Source organism: Carlito syrichta, unplaced genomic scaffold, assembly GCF_000164805.1.
Source record: "Carlito syrichta isolate Samal-C Ts95f unplaced genomic scaffold, Tarsius_syrichta-2.0.1 Scaffold302893, whole genome shotgun sequence".
In the NCBI taxonomy this organism is placed as follows: domain Eukaryota; kingdom Metazoa; phylum Chordata; class Mammalia; order Primates; family Tarsiidae; genus Carlito; species Carlito syrichta.
In genome coordinates, this window is record NW_007246989.1 from 370,616 (window position 1) to 386,999 (window position 16,384).

A 16,384-nucleotide genomic window follows, 5' to 3' on the forward strand; every position below is an offset into this window, starting at 1 on the left:
AGACAGTTCACAGAATGGGAAAAAAAATATTTGCCAACTATATCTGACAAAGGCCTAATATCTAGGACCTACAAGAAACTCAAACATGCCAAGAAGAGAAAAGCAAATAGCCCTGTTAAAAAGTGGGCAAATGAATAAACACTTCTCAAAAGGAGACATACAAGTAACCAGCAGATACATGAAAAAAATTCTCAGCCTCACTAATCATTAAAGAAATGCAAATTAAAACACATTGAGATACCACCTAACTCCAGTCAGGACGGCCACCATCAATAACTCAAAAAACAACAGATGCAGGAGAGGATGTGGGGAAAAGGGAACACTTCTACACTGTTGGTTAGAGTGTGAAATAGTGCAACCCCTGTGGTAAACAATGTGGCAATTCCTAAAAGATCTAAAAATTGACCTTCCATATGACCCAGAAATCCTCCTTCTGGGAATATACCTGGAGAAACTCAAATCACTCTATGAAAAAGATACCTGCACACACAGGTGTATTGCAGCAAAACATGGAACCAAACATGCTGCCCATCAAAAGTGGACTGGATTTTTTTAAAATGTGGTACATATGCACAATGGAATATATGCAGTCATAAAGGACAAAATTACGAACTTCATAGCAACTTGGATGGATTTAGAGTCTATAATACCTAGTGATGTACCACAGAAACAAAGAGCTAAGTACCACATGCTCTCACTCATAAGTGACCTGAACAATTATCATTAATACATAGGAAGGGGATTGGCAGCAGTGGGAAACTGCCAGGGGAGGGGGCACACTTCATCAACAAGGATACCTGATCTCAAGCCAGGTGAAGTGAGTACCAAAGTGAAGCCCAAACTTTACCTGTACAATGAACATTTGTATACCTACCCCTGAACTGTACCCCGCATCCTTAAATTAAGAAAAAAGAAAGAGTTCTATTTGCACATTACAAAGGATGCTGCTTAATTAATTGCAGACAGCCTAATATATAAATATATGTTCTAGACCATGGTATCTATCATAGCAGTTTCCACAATTTATCATTCTTTCTTATGATTAAGCTATGAGTCTCTTGGGAAGAAAGAAGTCATATTTATTTTGTTTCTCCACAGCTAGCACACACAACCATGTAACACATCTATGAACTGGTGGGGGAGTGCTCCTAGCATAATACACAACACACCACAGATGATTCACAGAAGGAAAGCAGCTGAAAATTCACAATGCCTCCTCATAACTACATCAGATGAAGCCAAAGGCTTCTATAATTTAGGGATGCATGTATACTGCATTAAAATTCTGCATTCTATAAGTAACAGAAGGACAGTGAATAATTAATACTAGACAAATCAAATCTCCCTTTTGTACACATAGCAAAAAAACCCCCACATTTATATATTATACATTATATTCAATTCAATCAACTTGCCTGACTGTAAGCATAAGCAAAAGACCTTTGGGGTGTATATTGCCAATATATGTTATATAACCTATGCTAGTTAAAACCTTTACAATTCCTTCTCAATGGCCTTCATCTATCTAGATAACCATTTTTACCAAATTTTCATTTTATTTTTAAAATTATAAAAATGCTGATTCACTTGAACTACATAATTTAAATGTTCAAAAATCCGATTTCCTACTATTTTTTTAAGCATTGCAGCCTCACATATTATGAAAATATTTTATTATCATAATTAAAATGCTATTTTACACAAATGGTAAATAGCTAAGAGATGACTAAAAGAATTCACAGTAAGTGAATTTAAGCACATAAATACAGATTATTTTCAGAACTCACATCAGCAAGATTCTTTTTTAAGCATAATTTTTTTGGCAAGAAGTAAGTCTACTTACACACTGGTAAGGCAGGCAGAGGGACTGGATTCTAGACCAACATTTTTATGACTATTAAGTCACTTAACTTTTATGTGTCTCAGTTTCAAATACATAAAAATAAGTAGTTAAACTAGATTGTTTTCAAGGTCCTTCCAAGTTTTAAAGGTCAAAAGTTATGAAGAAAGAACAAGACCACATTAACTCTCTGGCTATTAGAAAGGTTAAAAGAAAGTATAGAAGACTGTGAGTCTGTTTGAAAAAGATCACACTTCTTAAATATTTTATGATTTTAAAACAAAGTTACGTAGGTAGTTTATCTCTAGGAAGAAATCTGAAGGAAGATGATTTCGCTTTCCTTCTATGGTTCTGGGATCTCACATCCGTAAAGCCATGCTTCTCAGTTATGTTCAACACACAGAGGAGATACATGGATCATGTTCTCCCCAAGTGCTCAGCCACAACTACAAGTAGATTTCACCAGAGCCTGGTTTGAAGTGCACCATTTTTATTTCGGAGTCATTTATCTCAGCATTAAGTAGTTCTGCCTGAGGAGGCCTTGGGAGAAGAAGAGAGAAGTCAAGACTTATAAAAAAACAGATTCTTGACATCCTTAATTTCTTCCCAACTGGTCATTGAAACAGCAAGTCACTTCTCCAACTTGATAAGTTTTTGGAACTCTTCATGTATCAAAAAGATAGACTGATATGTGCCGGGATGTTACCTCTGGTGAGTACCTCCTGTGACATGAAGGTCCCTTTCCATATCTTTCTGTATTCTACCTCGAGGGCATGTTCCATTCAGGCTCTGTTTTGATTCAGCCTCAGGAGGATAGGAAATGACCACAGGAACTTCAGCCAGTCCTACTGTAACCCCTGTCCTGTGTCTCAGTCACTGTTTGAGTTATTATTTTTTTCACTGGCATTCTATCCCCAAGACCAATGGGGCAGAGACCACAGGATGCTCTCTGAGCTGAAGACAGGCCCTCCAGAGTCATAGGACATTTAAAACAAATGAAAAGTATTTCTTCTTTAAAAACATTATTTTTGTAAAGGAAAAAAAATTCCTAATATCCTAAGTTTCTTGAATCTGTCTTTATGGTTATTTTACGCTATAAAAGTATTTCTGGAGATAAGTAATACAAGCTAAGTGTCTGAAAGACATAAACAGTAAGTGAGGTATTACTATTGTCTCATAGAGCAATACCAAAACATCTAATATTGAGTAAAACAGAGAAAAAAGGAAGCCAGTATGAGATGCCACTCATAAATAATAATTAGCTTTCAAAGACTAATATATTTCATTATGAATATTAGCCTTGATAAGACAAAACTATGAAAATTTCATGACTTTAAAGCCTTCAATTAAAATTCAAAAGTCTTATTTGAAAACCTGGTTTTTAGGCATATGATAGATAAAATGCAAAAAAAGACATGAAATATTGAAATCAACTTTAACAAGTCTTAGATTTAAATGACCAAAAAAAAAAAAAAATCAAATACAGAGCTTATGACTCAAAGAATGAGTTCTTAGAAGAAACTAAGGAAAATGAGTTTTTCAGTAATGAATTTTTTAAATTAGTACAACTATCAAGAAAAATTATTTTGAATCTTAGTAAGATGGCACATTTTTGTTTTTACTTCAAGAGGAAGTACAAGTAAATATTAAAATAACGATGCTTCTCTGAATCCATGCTACAGGGCTAAAGCAGGCCTAGTGTAGATGTCTGAAATGCTTGCATGGCCCATGGAATGCTTAATTTGTACAGTTATAAACCAACATTAAATTTGTTTCCATACCTTTTAATCCTTAATCATTGCTTCACTCATTTTCTGCGTGTGGTTAAAATCAGAACAAAACATGGAAACTAAGGTTGGGGATGCAAAGTTCATTCCTTACCCTGGCAGAGCGGCAAGAGGGTGTCCCACTGATACATGCCAAGGGGGTTCCGTCTACAGGTCGCATTGCTGTGACCGATCATTCGGTATCCAGGCTTGCAAAAGAAATGCACTTGACTCCCAACCACTCCTACAGTCCTGTTGACAACACCGCCGTTCTTCAGGGTGTGGGTCAAGCTGCAGTAAGGTGCTGTGAGTACACAAACACACAAACATAAGTGAATAAACAAATAGCCAACACCATTTCCCTCGGTGAGAATGGTATACTTTAAATACTTCTGTTTTCTAAATAGTAGGAAGTGAGCACCAATATGCAGATTTGTTCTAAAGAGCATTCCCCAAATCTAGCCAAGATGCTAGTCTCTTACTCTGATGTGTGGATCACCCGCAGTGGTTTATCATTGTGGAGGTAGAATCCTGACTACAATGTGGTGAGGAAATACCTAGAAGGGTCTTATTGACTGTCCCCCCTCATTTCTCTAAGGCACTAAATAAGCTCATCAATCACCAGAATAAGAAATGATAGGGTACTACTCAGGGCACCATCCTTGAAACAAGACTATTCTCAACATAAAAAGAAATATTACTTAAAAGGAGAAAGTAGAAGAATATAACATTTTTATAAACAAGCCCATTAACTTTTTCCTTGTTAGGGTTATTAGGTGAACCTTGTGAATTGTACAATCATGTAGTCATTAAGCTTCGTTTTTAAGTTAGGGGATTTGAATAAAATCTTTGAAGAAAATGTACTATTTTGGGTCAATAAAAATCTCACAATAGCTTTAATCATTCTCTTTGTAGGAAGGCATTAAAATTGGAGACAGGCATTTGTTAAAATAATAGTGGTACCCACATAGAGTGTAACATTTTGATGGCTAAAAGGTTCGCAAATTATTTACACATCTAGACAAAGAAACATATCCTTACAAGGCCAGTTCACTACTCCATAAGATACTGTGAACTCCCTTCAGATGAATCGAAACAATAAAACAGAGAAAGTTGTTGGAAACTAGAAACTCTTGGTTTCTTTTAAAGAAGAGGTTTTAGATGTTCTACTTCCCTGTGGGACTTCCATATAAAAGCAGACACACTCAGGTCTGAATGCTTAATGTAGAACCTTTCCTTAGAAATAAATTCAGAAGAAACTTTCTGAAGGTTTTCTATCACAGCATTGCCCAGAAGCAATGTCTGTGTGTCTGGCCTCCATTGTCAACCACATTCCTAGGGAAAGTACCCTCAGAGAATATTCAAGCAGGTTGTGCCTCTGAAGTGTCACTTCTTCTTCTTTTTTTAATGGGCATATTTCTATTAAGTGAAAACCCACTGATGATAATAAGAATCTCTTGACCCACAGCTCCAACAGTCATGACATTTTCTACCTATGGTCGTTCTACACCTAACTCTTGTAAGTTTTGAATGAACCCAAATATTTGGTTTAGAAAAAGCATGAGTATAACCAGTCACCTATAATATCACCTGCCCAGAATCAGTGTACTAGTGAACAATAGATAGTAATGGGGAAAAATGATCAGACTCCATGACTTTCTCCTAAGTTAGGGATGAGATCCATGAAATCTGAAAAACCTATAAAGGAGAAATGAGACCATGAGGTTCTTTGGGCATCACCCGAAGATTATGTGCCAGCTCAGTGTGTTGAAGGATATAGTTTGCAGGATGATCATCTAACTCTGTGAATTCTGATAACTCCATTTTCTTCTACCAGAACCTCAAAACCCTTCTTCTTGCCTCAAGCACCTACAGCAAGATTTGGAGGGAGTCTGCAGGGAAATCACAGCACTGAATAGTACCATAGTATGGCTCTGTTCCTGGCTGTAAGAAGAATTCAGAAGGCCAGGACCCAATCTTTGTACTCTGCTTGGTAAGATCTTGGGAAAGGGAGGTGTGGTGGTAGAACACAGAAAATCATGCAAGGTATCAGGGTAGAAGAAAACTGGGAAAGTCAGATATTCTGAAATTTCTAGGGGAATGCTAGAACAATCTATATTTTTTACTCTCCCAATATTGAAGCTTACATATGGTTCATTTTATTTTATTTGAGTCAGAGCCTCACTCTGTCATGCAGGCTGAAAGTACAGTAGCACAATCATGGTTCACTATAGCCTCAAACTCCTGGGATCATAAGATTCTCCTTCCTCAGCCTCCTGAGTAGCTGGGACTCCAGTCATGTGCCACCATGCTGGGTTAATTTTTTGATTATCTGTAGAGACAATGTCTCACTCTGTTGCACAGGCTGGTCTTGAACTCCTCCCACTTCAGCCTCCCAAAGTGTTGGGATTACAGGCATTAAATAGCCTTGCATATGCTTCTTGTAGCATTGACGGGACATTCTTAACTCAGTATTTGCTCAGCTCAGTTGATTGGATTTTCTTAGAATGACTATTAGACAGGCACTTGTTTTATCTTTCTTTTTTTTTTAACTTGACTTCAGTTAAGGTGATCAATTATATTGTTCTTATGCCTGAATGGTTGGTAGCTCATTCCTGTAAGGCAAACTAAGGCTGAAGATGTGGTATGTGGTCATGTGAACATCATATTAGGGACTAGAGCTCCCTTGCTAGTATCTTAATATTTTAAAGACATTTTTATTTAACCAGCACTTGAAAATTACTGGTGATGAACTCTTTGAAGAAATCACTGAATCGCTGAGTGTGGTGGCTAGGGCTTTAATCCCAGTACTTTGAAAGGCTGATGGGGGCAGATTGCTTGAGCCCAGGAGTTTGAGACCAATCCAGGCAATATAGCGAGATGGCATTTCTGCAAAAGGTTAGCCAGACTGAGTGGCGCATGCCTGTAGACCCAGCTACTTGAGAGCCTGAGGTGGAAGGATTGCCTGGGACTAAGATGTTGAAGCTGTGGTGAGCCACGATTGTGTCACTGCACTCCAGCCTGGGTGACAGAGGGAGACCCAGATGAAAGAAAGAAAGAAAGAAAGAAAGAAAGAAAGAAAAAGAAAGAAAGAAAGAGAAAGGAAAAAAAGAAGGAAGGGAGGGAGGGAGGGAGGAAGAAAAGGAAGGAAGGAAGGAAGGAAGGAAGGAAGGAAGGAAGGAAGGAAGGAAGGAAGGAAGGAAGGAAGATCACTGAATTTCAAGTGAAAAATCTGTTCATAAATAAAGATATATATCACAGATTTTAGATAAATCAACACATAAAACACATAAATCAACACATAAAACACATATAGATATCTATCTATATATCTATATATAGATATCTCCACTGATACAATTTAACAAAAAGAATTGTAAATCCTTCTTCTGATACAATTTAACAAAAATAATGTTTTTATTGTTTGATCTATGAAAATATCCTTTGAAAGACATAGTGGTCATTGTTCTCCCAATGCACTGTATAATGATACCACCAGGCTACTAAGAAATTTGCTGCAGATAAAACAAGATAAATTATACTCATTATGATTTATCCTGCACTGACCACTTCCACACATTGGAAATTCATTCAAGCAACTTTAAAGTCTGATTATGTATCTGGTTTTTGGAACAATGAATTGAATCTATGTTAATCCAAACATTGCTCCCATGTCTTTGTAACAAAGGTCTGAGTATATTTTATTAAACTTTCCAGAGAAGGAATGTCTAAACTTCATGGCTGCTGCCCTTTATGTCTCCCCAAAAGCCTGCAAAGGAGGAAGCAATCTTTTGGAAACACACGCTGTTTACTTAGTATATACATAATGAGTATCTTTCTTAGGGCAGTATAACTCAAATGTTACCACAAGTATCACTGAGTGAGATTTTGAGAAAAGTTCAGATTTTTTGTTTAGTAATTAAATTGTGCCCAGGAATTAAAAGAGTCTGCCTGTTAACTTTGTAGGGCAGTTTAAGTGATGGTGCAGGTCATTTCAAATTGACAACTGTACACAGGATTTACTATATCATATATTAATTTATATGCTAATTGATTTTATTAATATAAATAGCTACCAGGAAAAGAATGATTAAAGTACATGGTGAGAATATAAAATAATTTACAATTTGATAAGCAAATATATATTAAACATATATTTACTATGTATATATTTATATGTACAAATATATGTATGGATATATATGTAGTGTGAATGCACAAATAAGGAGAAAAAGACATAAAGATAGACTGATGCCAAGACATAGCCATTAATATTAAGAGATTATTAACACTTATACAATTAATAGCAATAAATTATCATTTCCTGTTTTCTCCTCTAACATTTAAATATATTTTAAAATTAATTTTGATTGTATTACTTTATCTTTTGGGAAATGTCTTTGCTTTCTAGGTCACATTTCAATGGTTTGTAATTTACACAATAACATTTAAAAATATTAATCAACGAATATCCTAATATAGTTTAGAGACATTATTCCAAATAATTTCTCATCATATTACTTCTATTGCAATTAATTATTACTCTTTAGAGATTAGGTTTATGTTGTAAATCTCTATTCAATTGTTTTGTTTAACAAAGATCGCACGTATTAAAAACACTTTCATATTAAATTTAGACCTCATTTACTAACCTGCATAACGAATTTTGAATCCTTTTTTACTGGTTGCATGATCAGTGGACCAACGGAGGTACAACTGATTACTCTTGCTTGTAAAATTGGATTGTTCAGTATGATTCCCACTTAAGACCACTAGCAGAGGACTTTGCCCAGAAGAACCTAAATGAAACAGAAAAACAAAATAGTTCACATATGAAAGTGTACCTACTACAAAATGAAGAACACTGTTAGTTTTTGACTAAATTGAGGTTATCATGTACATTATACAGCAATTTGTTCTCAAAGTGGACAGCAAATTCCAAATGATTTTAGAAATAAGTATACTCCCTGATAAAAAATAAAACAATTACTCACAAAAGTAATGTCAGATATATATGCTATTGTAATGACATAACACTTAAATCAAATGGACCTAAAAAAAAAGAGAAGTAATTTGTATTATCATCAGTATTTGCAATATTGTACTTACACAGGGAAATAAAAACTTTCATGTTATACACTGGAAGTATAAATTAGTACAATCACTTTGGAGAACAATTTAGCAATATGTAGTAAAATTTAAGTTTTAGTTATATTTCTAAAAATCCCTAGCACATGAGCAAAAGTAATATTTGTATAGCAAAACTATCTATCCTAGTATGATTTCTCATGATTAATTTTAGATCCAAACTGAGAGTTTGGAGTTTTAAAAAAAATTTTTAAATGCCATGAACATTTCTGATTTATACAGTATTGAAATTAATAAACTAGATATACATATATTAGCATAATTCTTGAAATAGTATTTTGATGACTAAAAATACCTGTTCTTGGATAGATATAATATGATAGTGATTATGTAAAAACTTAAAAGCATGCAATACCAATAGAGATAGTTACATAGATAGATGATAGACAGATTAGATAGATAGACAGAAAGGAAGAAAATAAATTATAAAATCATGCAAAACAACCCATACATTCTGATTTTAGGAAACATTCCCTCTAGTATAGGTACAAGAGGAATTTGATATAGGCAGAGCATTTAAATTACCTATACACTTTACTTCTTTATAAAATAAGGGCCTAAAGTAAACTTGACAAAATACTAAAATTCATATTTTTAAGTTTTGTTTACTTTGCTGTGAGAGTATTTGAAATTTTTCCAAAAATAAAGACAACAAAGTTAAAATTAAATAGAGCTGGCCGGGTTTGGTGACTCAGCCTCTAATCCTAGCGCTTTGGGAGGCCGAGGTGAGTGGATTGCCTAAGCCTGTGGGTTCGAGACCCACCTGGGCAACTTGTCAAGACCTCATCTCTACAATAAACCAAAAATTATTCAGGCATGGTAGCCTGCGCCTGTAGTTCCAGCTACTTGGAAGGCTGAGGTGGAAGGATCACCAGAGCCCAGCAGGTTGAGGCTGCAGTGATTGGGAGTGGTCACTGCACTCCAGTCTGGGTGACAGAGTGAGGCTCCAACTCAAAAAATAAATAAATAAATAGAGTTAAGAAAAGCAAATGCCAGGAAAGTCAACTAGCCTCCCTCATCATGGTAGCCCCTGCTGTTTACTGAGAGACACTGACAATCCGCATTCACACTCCCACAGTCTCCTTCACAACTATACTCTGTGAGTGAATGCAACTCTGTTTCAAAGTGTTGAAAGTTTTTGTGGCTTTTCTACATATCACACTTCACTCCCAGTAGATACATTATAGAATGGGAAAATGTGGCTCTAATTGTATTCATAATACAAATTTTACGAAATTAGATGACACTTGTCTTTGATAATTAAGCATAAAAATGTTATTCATACAAAGATGTTGGCAAACCACACTTTATTCATGGTGTAATCCTCAATCACAATGATTCTATCTAATGACTTTTCCAAATAAGATAGGTATGGGCTAGACTGTGTTCCTCTCAAACTCATATGTTGAAGTCCTAACATTCAGGACTTTGGAAAGTAAACTATATTTGGAGAGAAGGTCTTGGAAGAGATCATTAAAGTTAAATGGAGTCATCCAAATGAGTACTAACTAATCCAGTACAACCGGTGTCCTTATAAGAAAAAAAAAAAAAACATTAGGACAAAGACATGCCCAGAGAGAAGACCACATTTGTAAGTCAAGGAGAGAAGTCAAAGGAGAGTCCAACCCTGCTGATACTTCGATCTTAAACTTCCAGCCTCCAAAGCTACAAGAAAATAAATTTCTGTTTAAGCGAACCAGTCTGTGGGACTTTATGATGACAGTATTAACCAAATACAAAAAACTAGCATCTTAAAAATAATCAAAGCAATGCTGAATTTGGACAGAATGACGGAGGATCAGAAGAAATGATAGTTCTTATTGTGAAAGATTGCTATATGCAAGTTTCCTGAAAGATACCTTGCAAGAAGTTTATTTGTGCTTAACTGAAGAAGCCAGAGCTGTGCTTTGGGTGTGCTGATTTGTTTGTTGTTGTTTTAGAGACAGTGTATTGCTCTGTTGCCCAGGCTGGAGTGCAGTGAAGAGATCATGGCTCATTGTAAACTTGAATTCCTAGTCTCAAGTGATCCTCACTCCCTGCCTCTGAAAATGCTGGGATCAAAAGTGTGAGCCACTGTATCAGGCCTGCTTGTCTTCTTGTTGTTTAAAGAAATAATGTATATTCTACATCAAAATGCCACTGGGAAATTAATTAACCTGATCTTATGATATTTTAAGATGTAATTTTTACTGACAGAACTCAAGAATGAAATTTAAGTTATTCTTAATCTAACATTTATACCCACATTTCATTCCATCTGTTTTTTTTCCCCCCTAAAATGTTACAAACTTGCTAGAAAAACTGTTCTTTAAAAGCACACATCCTACTCCGCATGTACAAAAACAGCACGTCCATAAAGGGAGATAGAATTGCTGTTACCAAGATGAAAATAAAGTATTTTTCCAATGAAGTTCACAATCTTAATTTTGTCACTCTTCTCAAATAAATAAAATAATGGTTAAAATCCTTTTTTAAAAAATTATGGATATTTACTACTTGAGTCATAGAGAGTAATAGACTCCTGGACAAAACAAGCTTAAAATCAATATATTCAACATGTATTTTTTTGGTCAATTCATGAACTCTAAAAAAAGCCTCTGTCTTACAAAAAAGGGAGAGGATATAAACAAGACATTTACTGCAAGAAAAATGCCATTGCTTACAAAAATTCATATAAAACTCTGACCTTTCATTTTGTAGAAAAATCTTTGAGACTAGGACAATCCTAGTCATTGATCTCTGACAATTTTGACAGCAACTGTTGTGATATTGTCTCTATTCTCTACTTTTCCTGCTTTTCTAATAGGTATGATCTGTTCACATTTGGGTGGGGATGAAATTATAAGCCATTAGTGGATAATTTATCGATAAGAATTTTGCCCCTTCAATTAAAGGTTGGCTGCTCTTATTTTATTTTTTGTAACACTTAATAGGACTCAGACAATGTTTACCTACCTTCCTCATTGATATAAGTGATCCCTTTCTCATACTTCACTAATGATTTACTTCCCTTGACTTTAAAGACTAAGGGAAAAGTCTTTAATGATGTATGCCTGTTTTAACAGACACTTGAAAATAAAGCAATGCTCTAAAAATAAAAATATTGTTCTCCAGCTCTCTGTGTCTTTGTATAAAAATGTGAGTTTAATTTTTAATGTTGTAGTTCAAAAATACATAAATTGTTTCATGTGGTATCTCTCCACACAAGTACATAATTTGACCGTTATGATTCATCAAATCAGTAAAATGCATATAAACACACATCAAATCAGTTAGAATGATTTATTTTTTCACTGATTTGATTGTTATTTATCTTAACTCAATGACAAACCCATCAAAATATGTGAAACCCTGTTATTATAAACAGCCATAATTGTATTTGGTCTAATTCTCTGGGCTGGGATGATACTTTTATACAAAGAGAAATATTAACACCTGTTCTATTTCAAATTGACAATTCAGTGCTAATGTATGATTTTAAAGATCATACATTAAAAGCCTCTGTAGCATTTACCATCTAGAAATCTCCCCAAACAATAATTTTTACATATTTCTAAGTAAGATAACCATTCATATGATTAAAATACCCCCCAAGCCTCTTAAGTTTCCTAAAATACCTGTGAATCAATATAACTCTTAGAAGAGAGGGAAGACCTGTTTAAGATTATCTGCTGTAAATCTCTACATTAAACAACTAAGAAATGGTTAAAGAAAATTCAATACTTTCCTAATTGTTTGAAAAGTTGTGACATTTACAATACTATCATAATGTTTTATAGAACACTTGATGCCAGAGAATGTACAATCCCAGAGTATCTCATTTTTGTTTGTTTGTTTTGGTAAACTATAATTTAATTCAAGAATATATTCAAGTCCTTGTGTTACTAAAACATTATAATGGTGGTTCTAATAATGGTGTAGGGGTCACTGGTATGCAAGATTAAAGAAACTTACCATCAAACACTTCCAGTGCATCAAATTGCTTTTCACTTTGAAATGTGTCCACAAAGATGGTAATGTTATAGTTTGGCTCCACTTTGATACTCCAAGAGCATGTCTGGGAGTTAAAATAGTTGCCTGGATACCCTGGGCTGAGAATTACTCCAGATGATTCTGTCCGGACTTCATTTGCTGGGCATTGTGCTGAAGAGAGAGGACCCGGAGAGGTTTGCTTTAATAAAATGAATCCAACTTCAACAGGATAGTTTCTATGCCTGCATATCCAAGCCAATGAAAAGAAACAGCAATCTTATTGAGCTTCAACCAAATTTAATACCAGATGCAAACACAGCGGGAGAGCAACATGGAATAATTACGAGTGTTAGGCATTAGGATTGTCCACTGAGCCTGCACAATCCTCTGGCCCCCGTATCTCCCACACATCTTAATTTGGGGCAAATACATTGTGGATTTTATGGCAGGATCAAAGTTTTCCCAACTCAACTGCAAATTACTTTTTGATGTACTATTAGAAAAATGTGATGAAATGTCATGCAATATCTGAAAAAACTGTATTTATTTTTAGTGTTTGACATACAGTAGTGCCCCTAGTCCTTAGGGATACATTCCAAGAAACCCAGCAGATGCCTGAAACTGTGGATAGTCCCACACTCTATTTATCCTGTGTTTATTCCAATACAATCGCATTGTGTAGAGTAGATTGCATACAGAATATGATATGTGAGCAAAGGGAAAATTTAAGCTCAGGCAGTACGGAACAGGACAGTCAGAAATTTTATTACACTATTCAGCATGGGTCACAATTTCATATGTATGAATTGCTTATTTCTGAAAATTTTCATTTCATGTTTCCTGATCACTGATGAACACATATAACTAAAACTGCAGAAAAGAAAACCTCAGATGAGGAAAAGTGTGATTACTGGGACACTGGGAAGAGAATGACCCAGAGACCTGGCCTCAATCCTACAGGAGCAATTTATTGGAAATGTATCATTGAGGTATCATGGACACATTGGCACATTTTTCTCCTCTTGCTAACCTTTATTTCTTCCTTCTGCAACTACTTCCAAGTTAATCAAAATAAAAATTATCTACATAGTCAGGAACATAAAAAAGAAAATTACAAAGAACAGTCCCTTAGTTATTTTTCTAATTGCTATATTCAATTATCTTCCAGAAATGGTTCATAAGTAAATAGAGATATACCCAAATTATTTACAGAGTGTTAAAAAATAATTCAATCATCACTTTTTCCTTAATGAAAGGAAGCTTTCCTTAAAAAGAAATTTATTCTATTTATTGAATTATCTCATTTAAATTAGTTGTGTTATTTTAATTAGATAAATGTTTGGGGTTTTTTTCTTGGGCTTTTTTTTTTTTTGAGTTGGAGTCTCACTCAGTCACCCAGACTGGAGTGCAGTGGCTGCTCCCAGCCACCGCAGCCTCTACCTTGTGTGCTCTGGCAATCCTTCCCCCCTCAGCCTTCCAAGTAGCTGGGACTACAGGTGCACGCTACCACGCCTGGATAATTTTTTTGATTTTTATTGTAGAGATGAGGTCTCGCCAAGTTACCCAGGCGGGTCTCGAACCCGCGGGCTCAGGCAATTCACTCATCTCAGCCTCCCAAGGTGTGGGATTACAGGTTGAACCACCGAGCCCGGCCAATAAATGTTATTTATACATAGATTTCAAAAAAGACACTTCTCAAGCATATGAGCAAAACTTATATGTTTTTTCTTCAAGTAACTGCCTGTTAAAACGTCATTTATTTCCCATTTTCTTCCATTTATCTTAGGATTCTAATTAAGATAAATTTTAAAATTTAGAAAACTTTTAGGTATACGATCACCAATGATAAAACATTTCATAGAAGCCTTTCAATAAATCTATTTTAGGTGAGATTTCAAAAATATTTATAATGATAAATTAATGGCAATAGTAAACTAACATAATCCTAGACAGAACACACAGACAGAATTGAAGCAACTATGTTAAAGGTATTATTTTTTGTAATGGTGGTCATATCAACTTGCAAAATACATAACACTCCTTTAAAAGTGAACATGTTCATATGTGAAGAAAGAAAAAAAAAATCAGTATTTGTGTCTGTGTCCATCTGTGCAGGCCGGGCTTGGCATTTTGGGGGCTCCACAGACCCGCCTTGACTTTGCGATAAGAGCCAGGGCTTTTCTTGGTGCTGATATAAATAAGGGATGACAATAACCACCCCTCAGGGTTATCATTAAAGCCAACAGAGACAAGTGTGTTTCTTAAAGCTAAATTGACAACTTATATGGGCAGAAGGAATTTTAAGGACTAGAGTTGATTAGACCCCATGCCTTCTCCTGACACAAAAGTACTACAAGAGCACTCTTCATTTTGTGGTATGACAGTTGAAAAATATTTAGTCAATCTCACCTCCCTGTATGTTTATGAGGACTGAGATTTTTATCACTGCAACTATAGTTAACAGAAGACGTTGGAACTTCAGACCATCTGGAGACATGAAACCTTAGCTAATGAGTTGTCAAAATCCACCTGGAAGACTATCACAGCCCGGGGCTTGAACACAGTGCAGTGATTCTAAGCCAGGAACAGCTTTTTAAGCAGAGCCATTTTTATGCCTTTCATTTGTGAAATGCTGGTTTTGTTTCTTAAAGAAGACAAAATGAAAAGACAAGGAGAATCATTTGTGTCATTTTGCTTACAATACTTCACAATATTTTTTTAGACATACATATCCTTTTGAAAATGCATTTGCATGTGTTTTTATTTCCCCATGAGTGAAAGGGTTTTTTGTTTGTCTCATGTTATTTCTCTTGTTCTTTCTTACGTACCTCTTCCTTCGAGTTCACTGCTATAAACTGTTGCTAGGAGCAATACCCACTTGAAGTAGTGGGAGGGTTTCAAAGGACTGCAGTACCCCCCTATAGCTGCACTGTTTATTCTTCCAGCAGCAAGCACATATGAGAAAATAGGCTGTGTCCCTATGGGGGAATCTGGGACACTGCCTACCACACAGAGGCACCTGCTAGGGTCTTGTCAAAGATACATCTGAATAGGGCTTGCCTCCTTCAGACAGTGCTTGTGCTTTGAACCACTGTTCCTCAGCAACATATGTTTTCTAGCTTATTTTTGAAGAAAAACCAACTGTGTGACTTAAATGTTATTTAATGCACCTTGCAGGCCTTTAGAAAAGTAATCTAAGATTAGGATTAGTAAATAAATAACAAAAATTGTGGTTTATAAGTCATTAAAATTAATTCTTACTAAGTAGGAATCATAGACTTGAGGATACTGGGTAAAAAAAGTGGAAAGGCTGCCACCAGAGTCCTTGCAATGCCTACTACTATCACACATGTGCAGAAGGAAGCAAAGGTTGGCCAACTTTCTTTCTGTTGCCTCCCTCTGCTGCCTCCTAGAAGGGTTGTCATCAGAAGGTCACCGATTCTTCTTAGCGTCCATTTAAAATGTATGCCTCCAATCTGTTGTTCTTGTTGTTGCTCTGGATTTTACTGTATTTTATTTTAGGTATGGTGTACATGTGGGGATTTGCTGCATAAGTAAATTATGTGCAAATGAGGTTTGGGTTTCTAGCAAGGGACTCGAATTGACAGGAAAAAATTATTGATTTTATTTCTTTTAGAGTTTTTTAAAAAATATATTT

At 35.4% G+C, this 16,384-nt stretch overlaps 1 protein-coding gene across 1 annotated transcript in view; it reads right to left on the reverse strand.

The window, feature by feature from the left end:
- The window catches only part of LOC103259569 (CUB and sushi domain-containing protein 1), a 238,044-nt gene that overhangs the window by 151,674 nt on the left and 69,986 nt on the right, over positions 1-16,384 (reverse strand). Inside the window, exons 11-13 of the mRNA XM_008057227.2 lie at positions 12,709-12,897; positions 8,259-8,405; positions 3,722-3,910 (exon numbers count right to left, since the gene is read on the reverse strand). Of these exons, the coding sequence (XP_008055418.1) occupies positions 3,722-3,910; positions 8,259-8,405; positions 12,709-12,897 (525 nt within the window). The remainder of the gene's footprint in view (positions 1-3,721; positions 3,911-8,258; positions 8,406-12,708; positions 12,898-16,384) is intronic.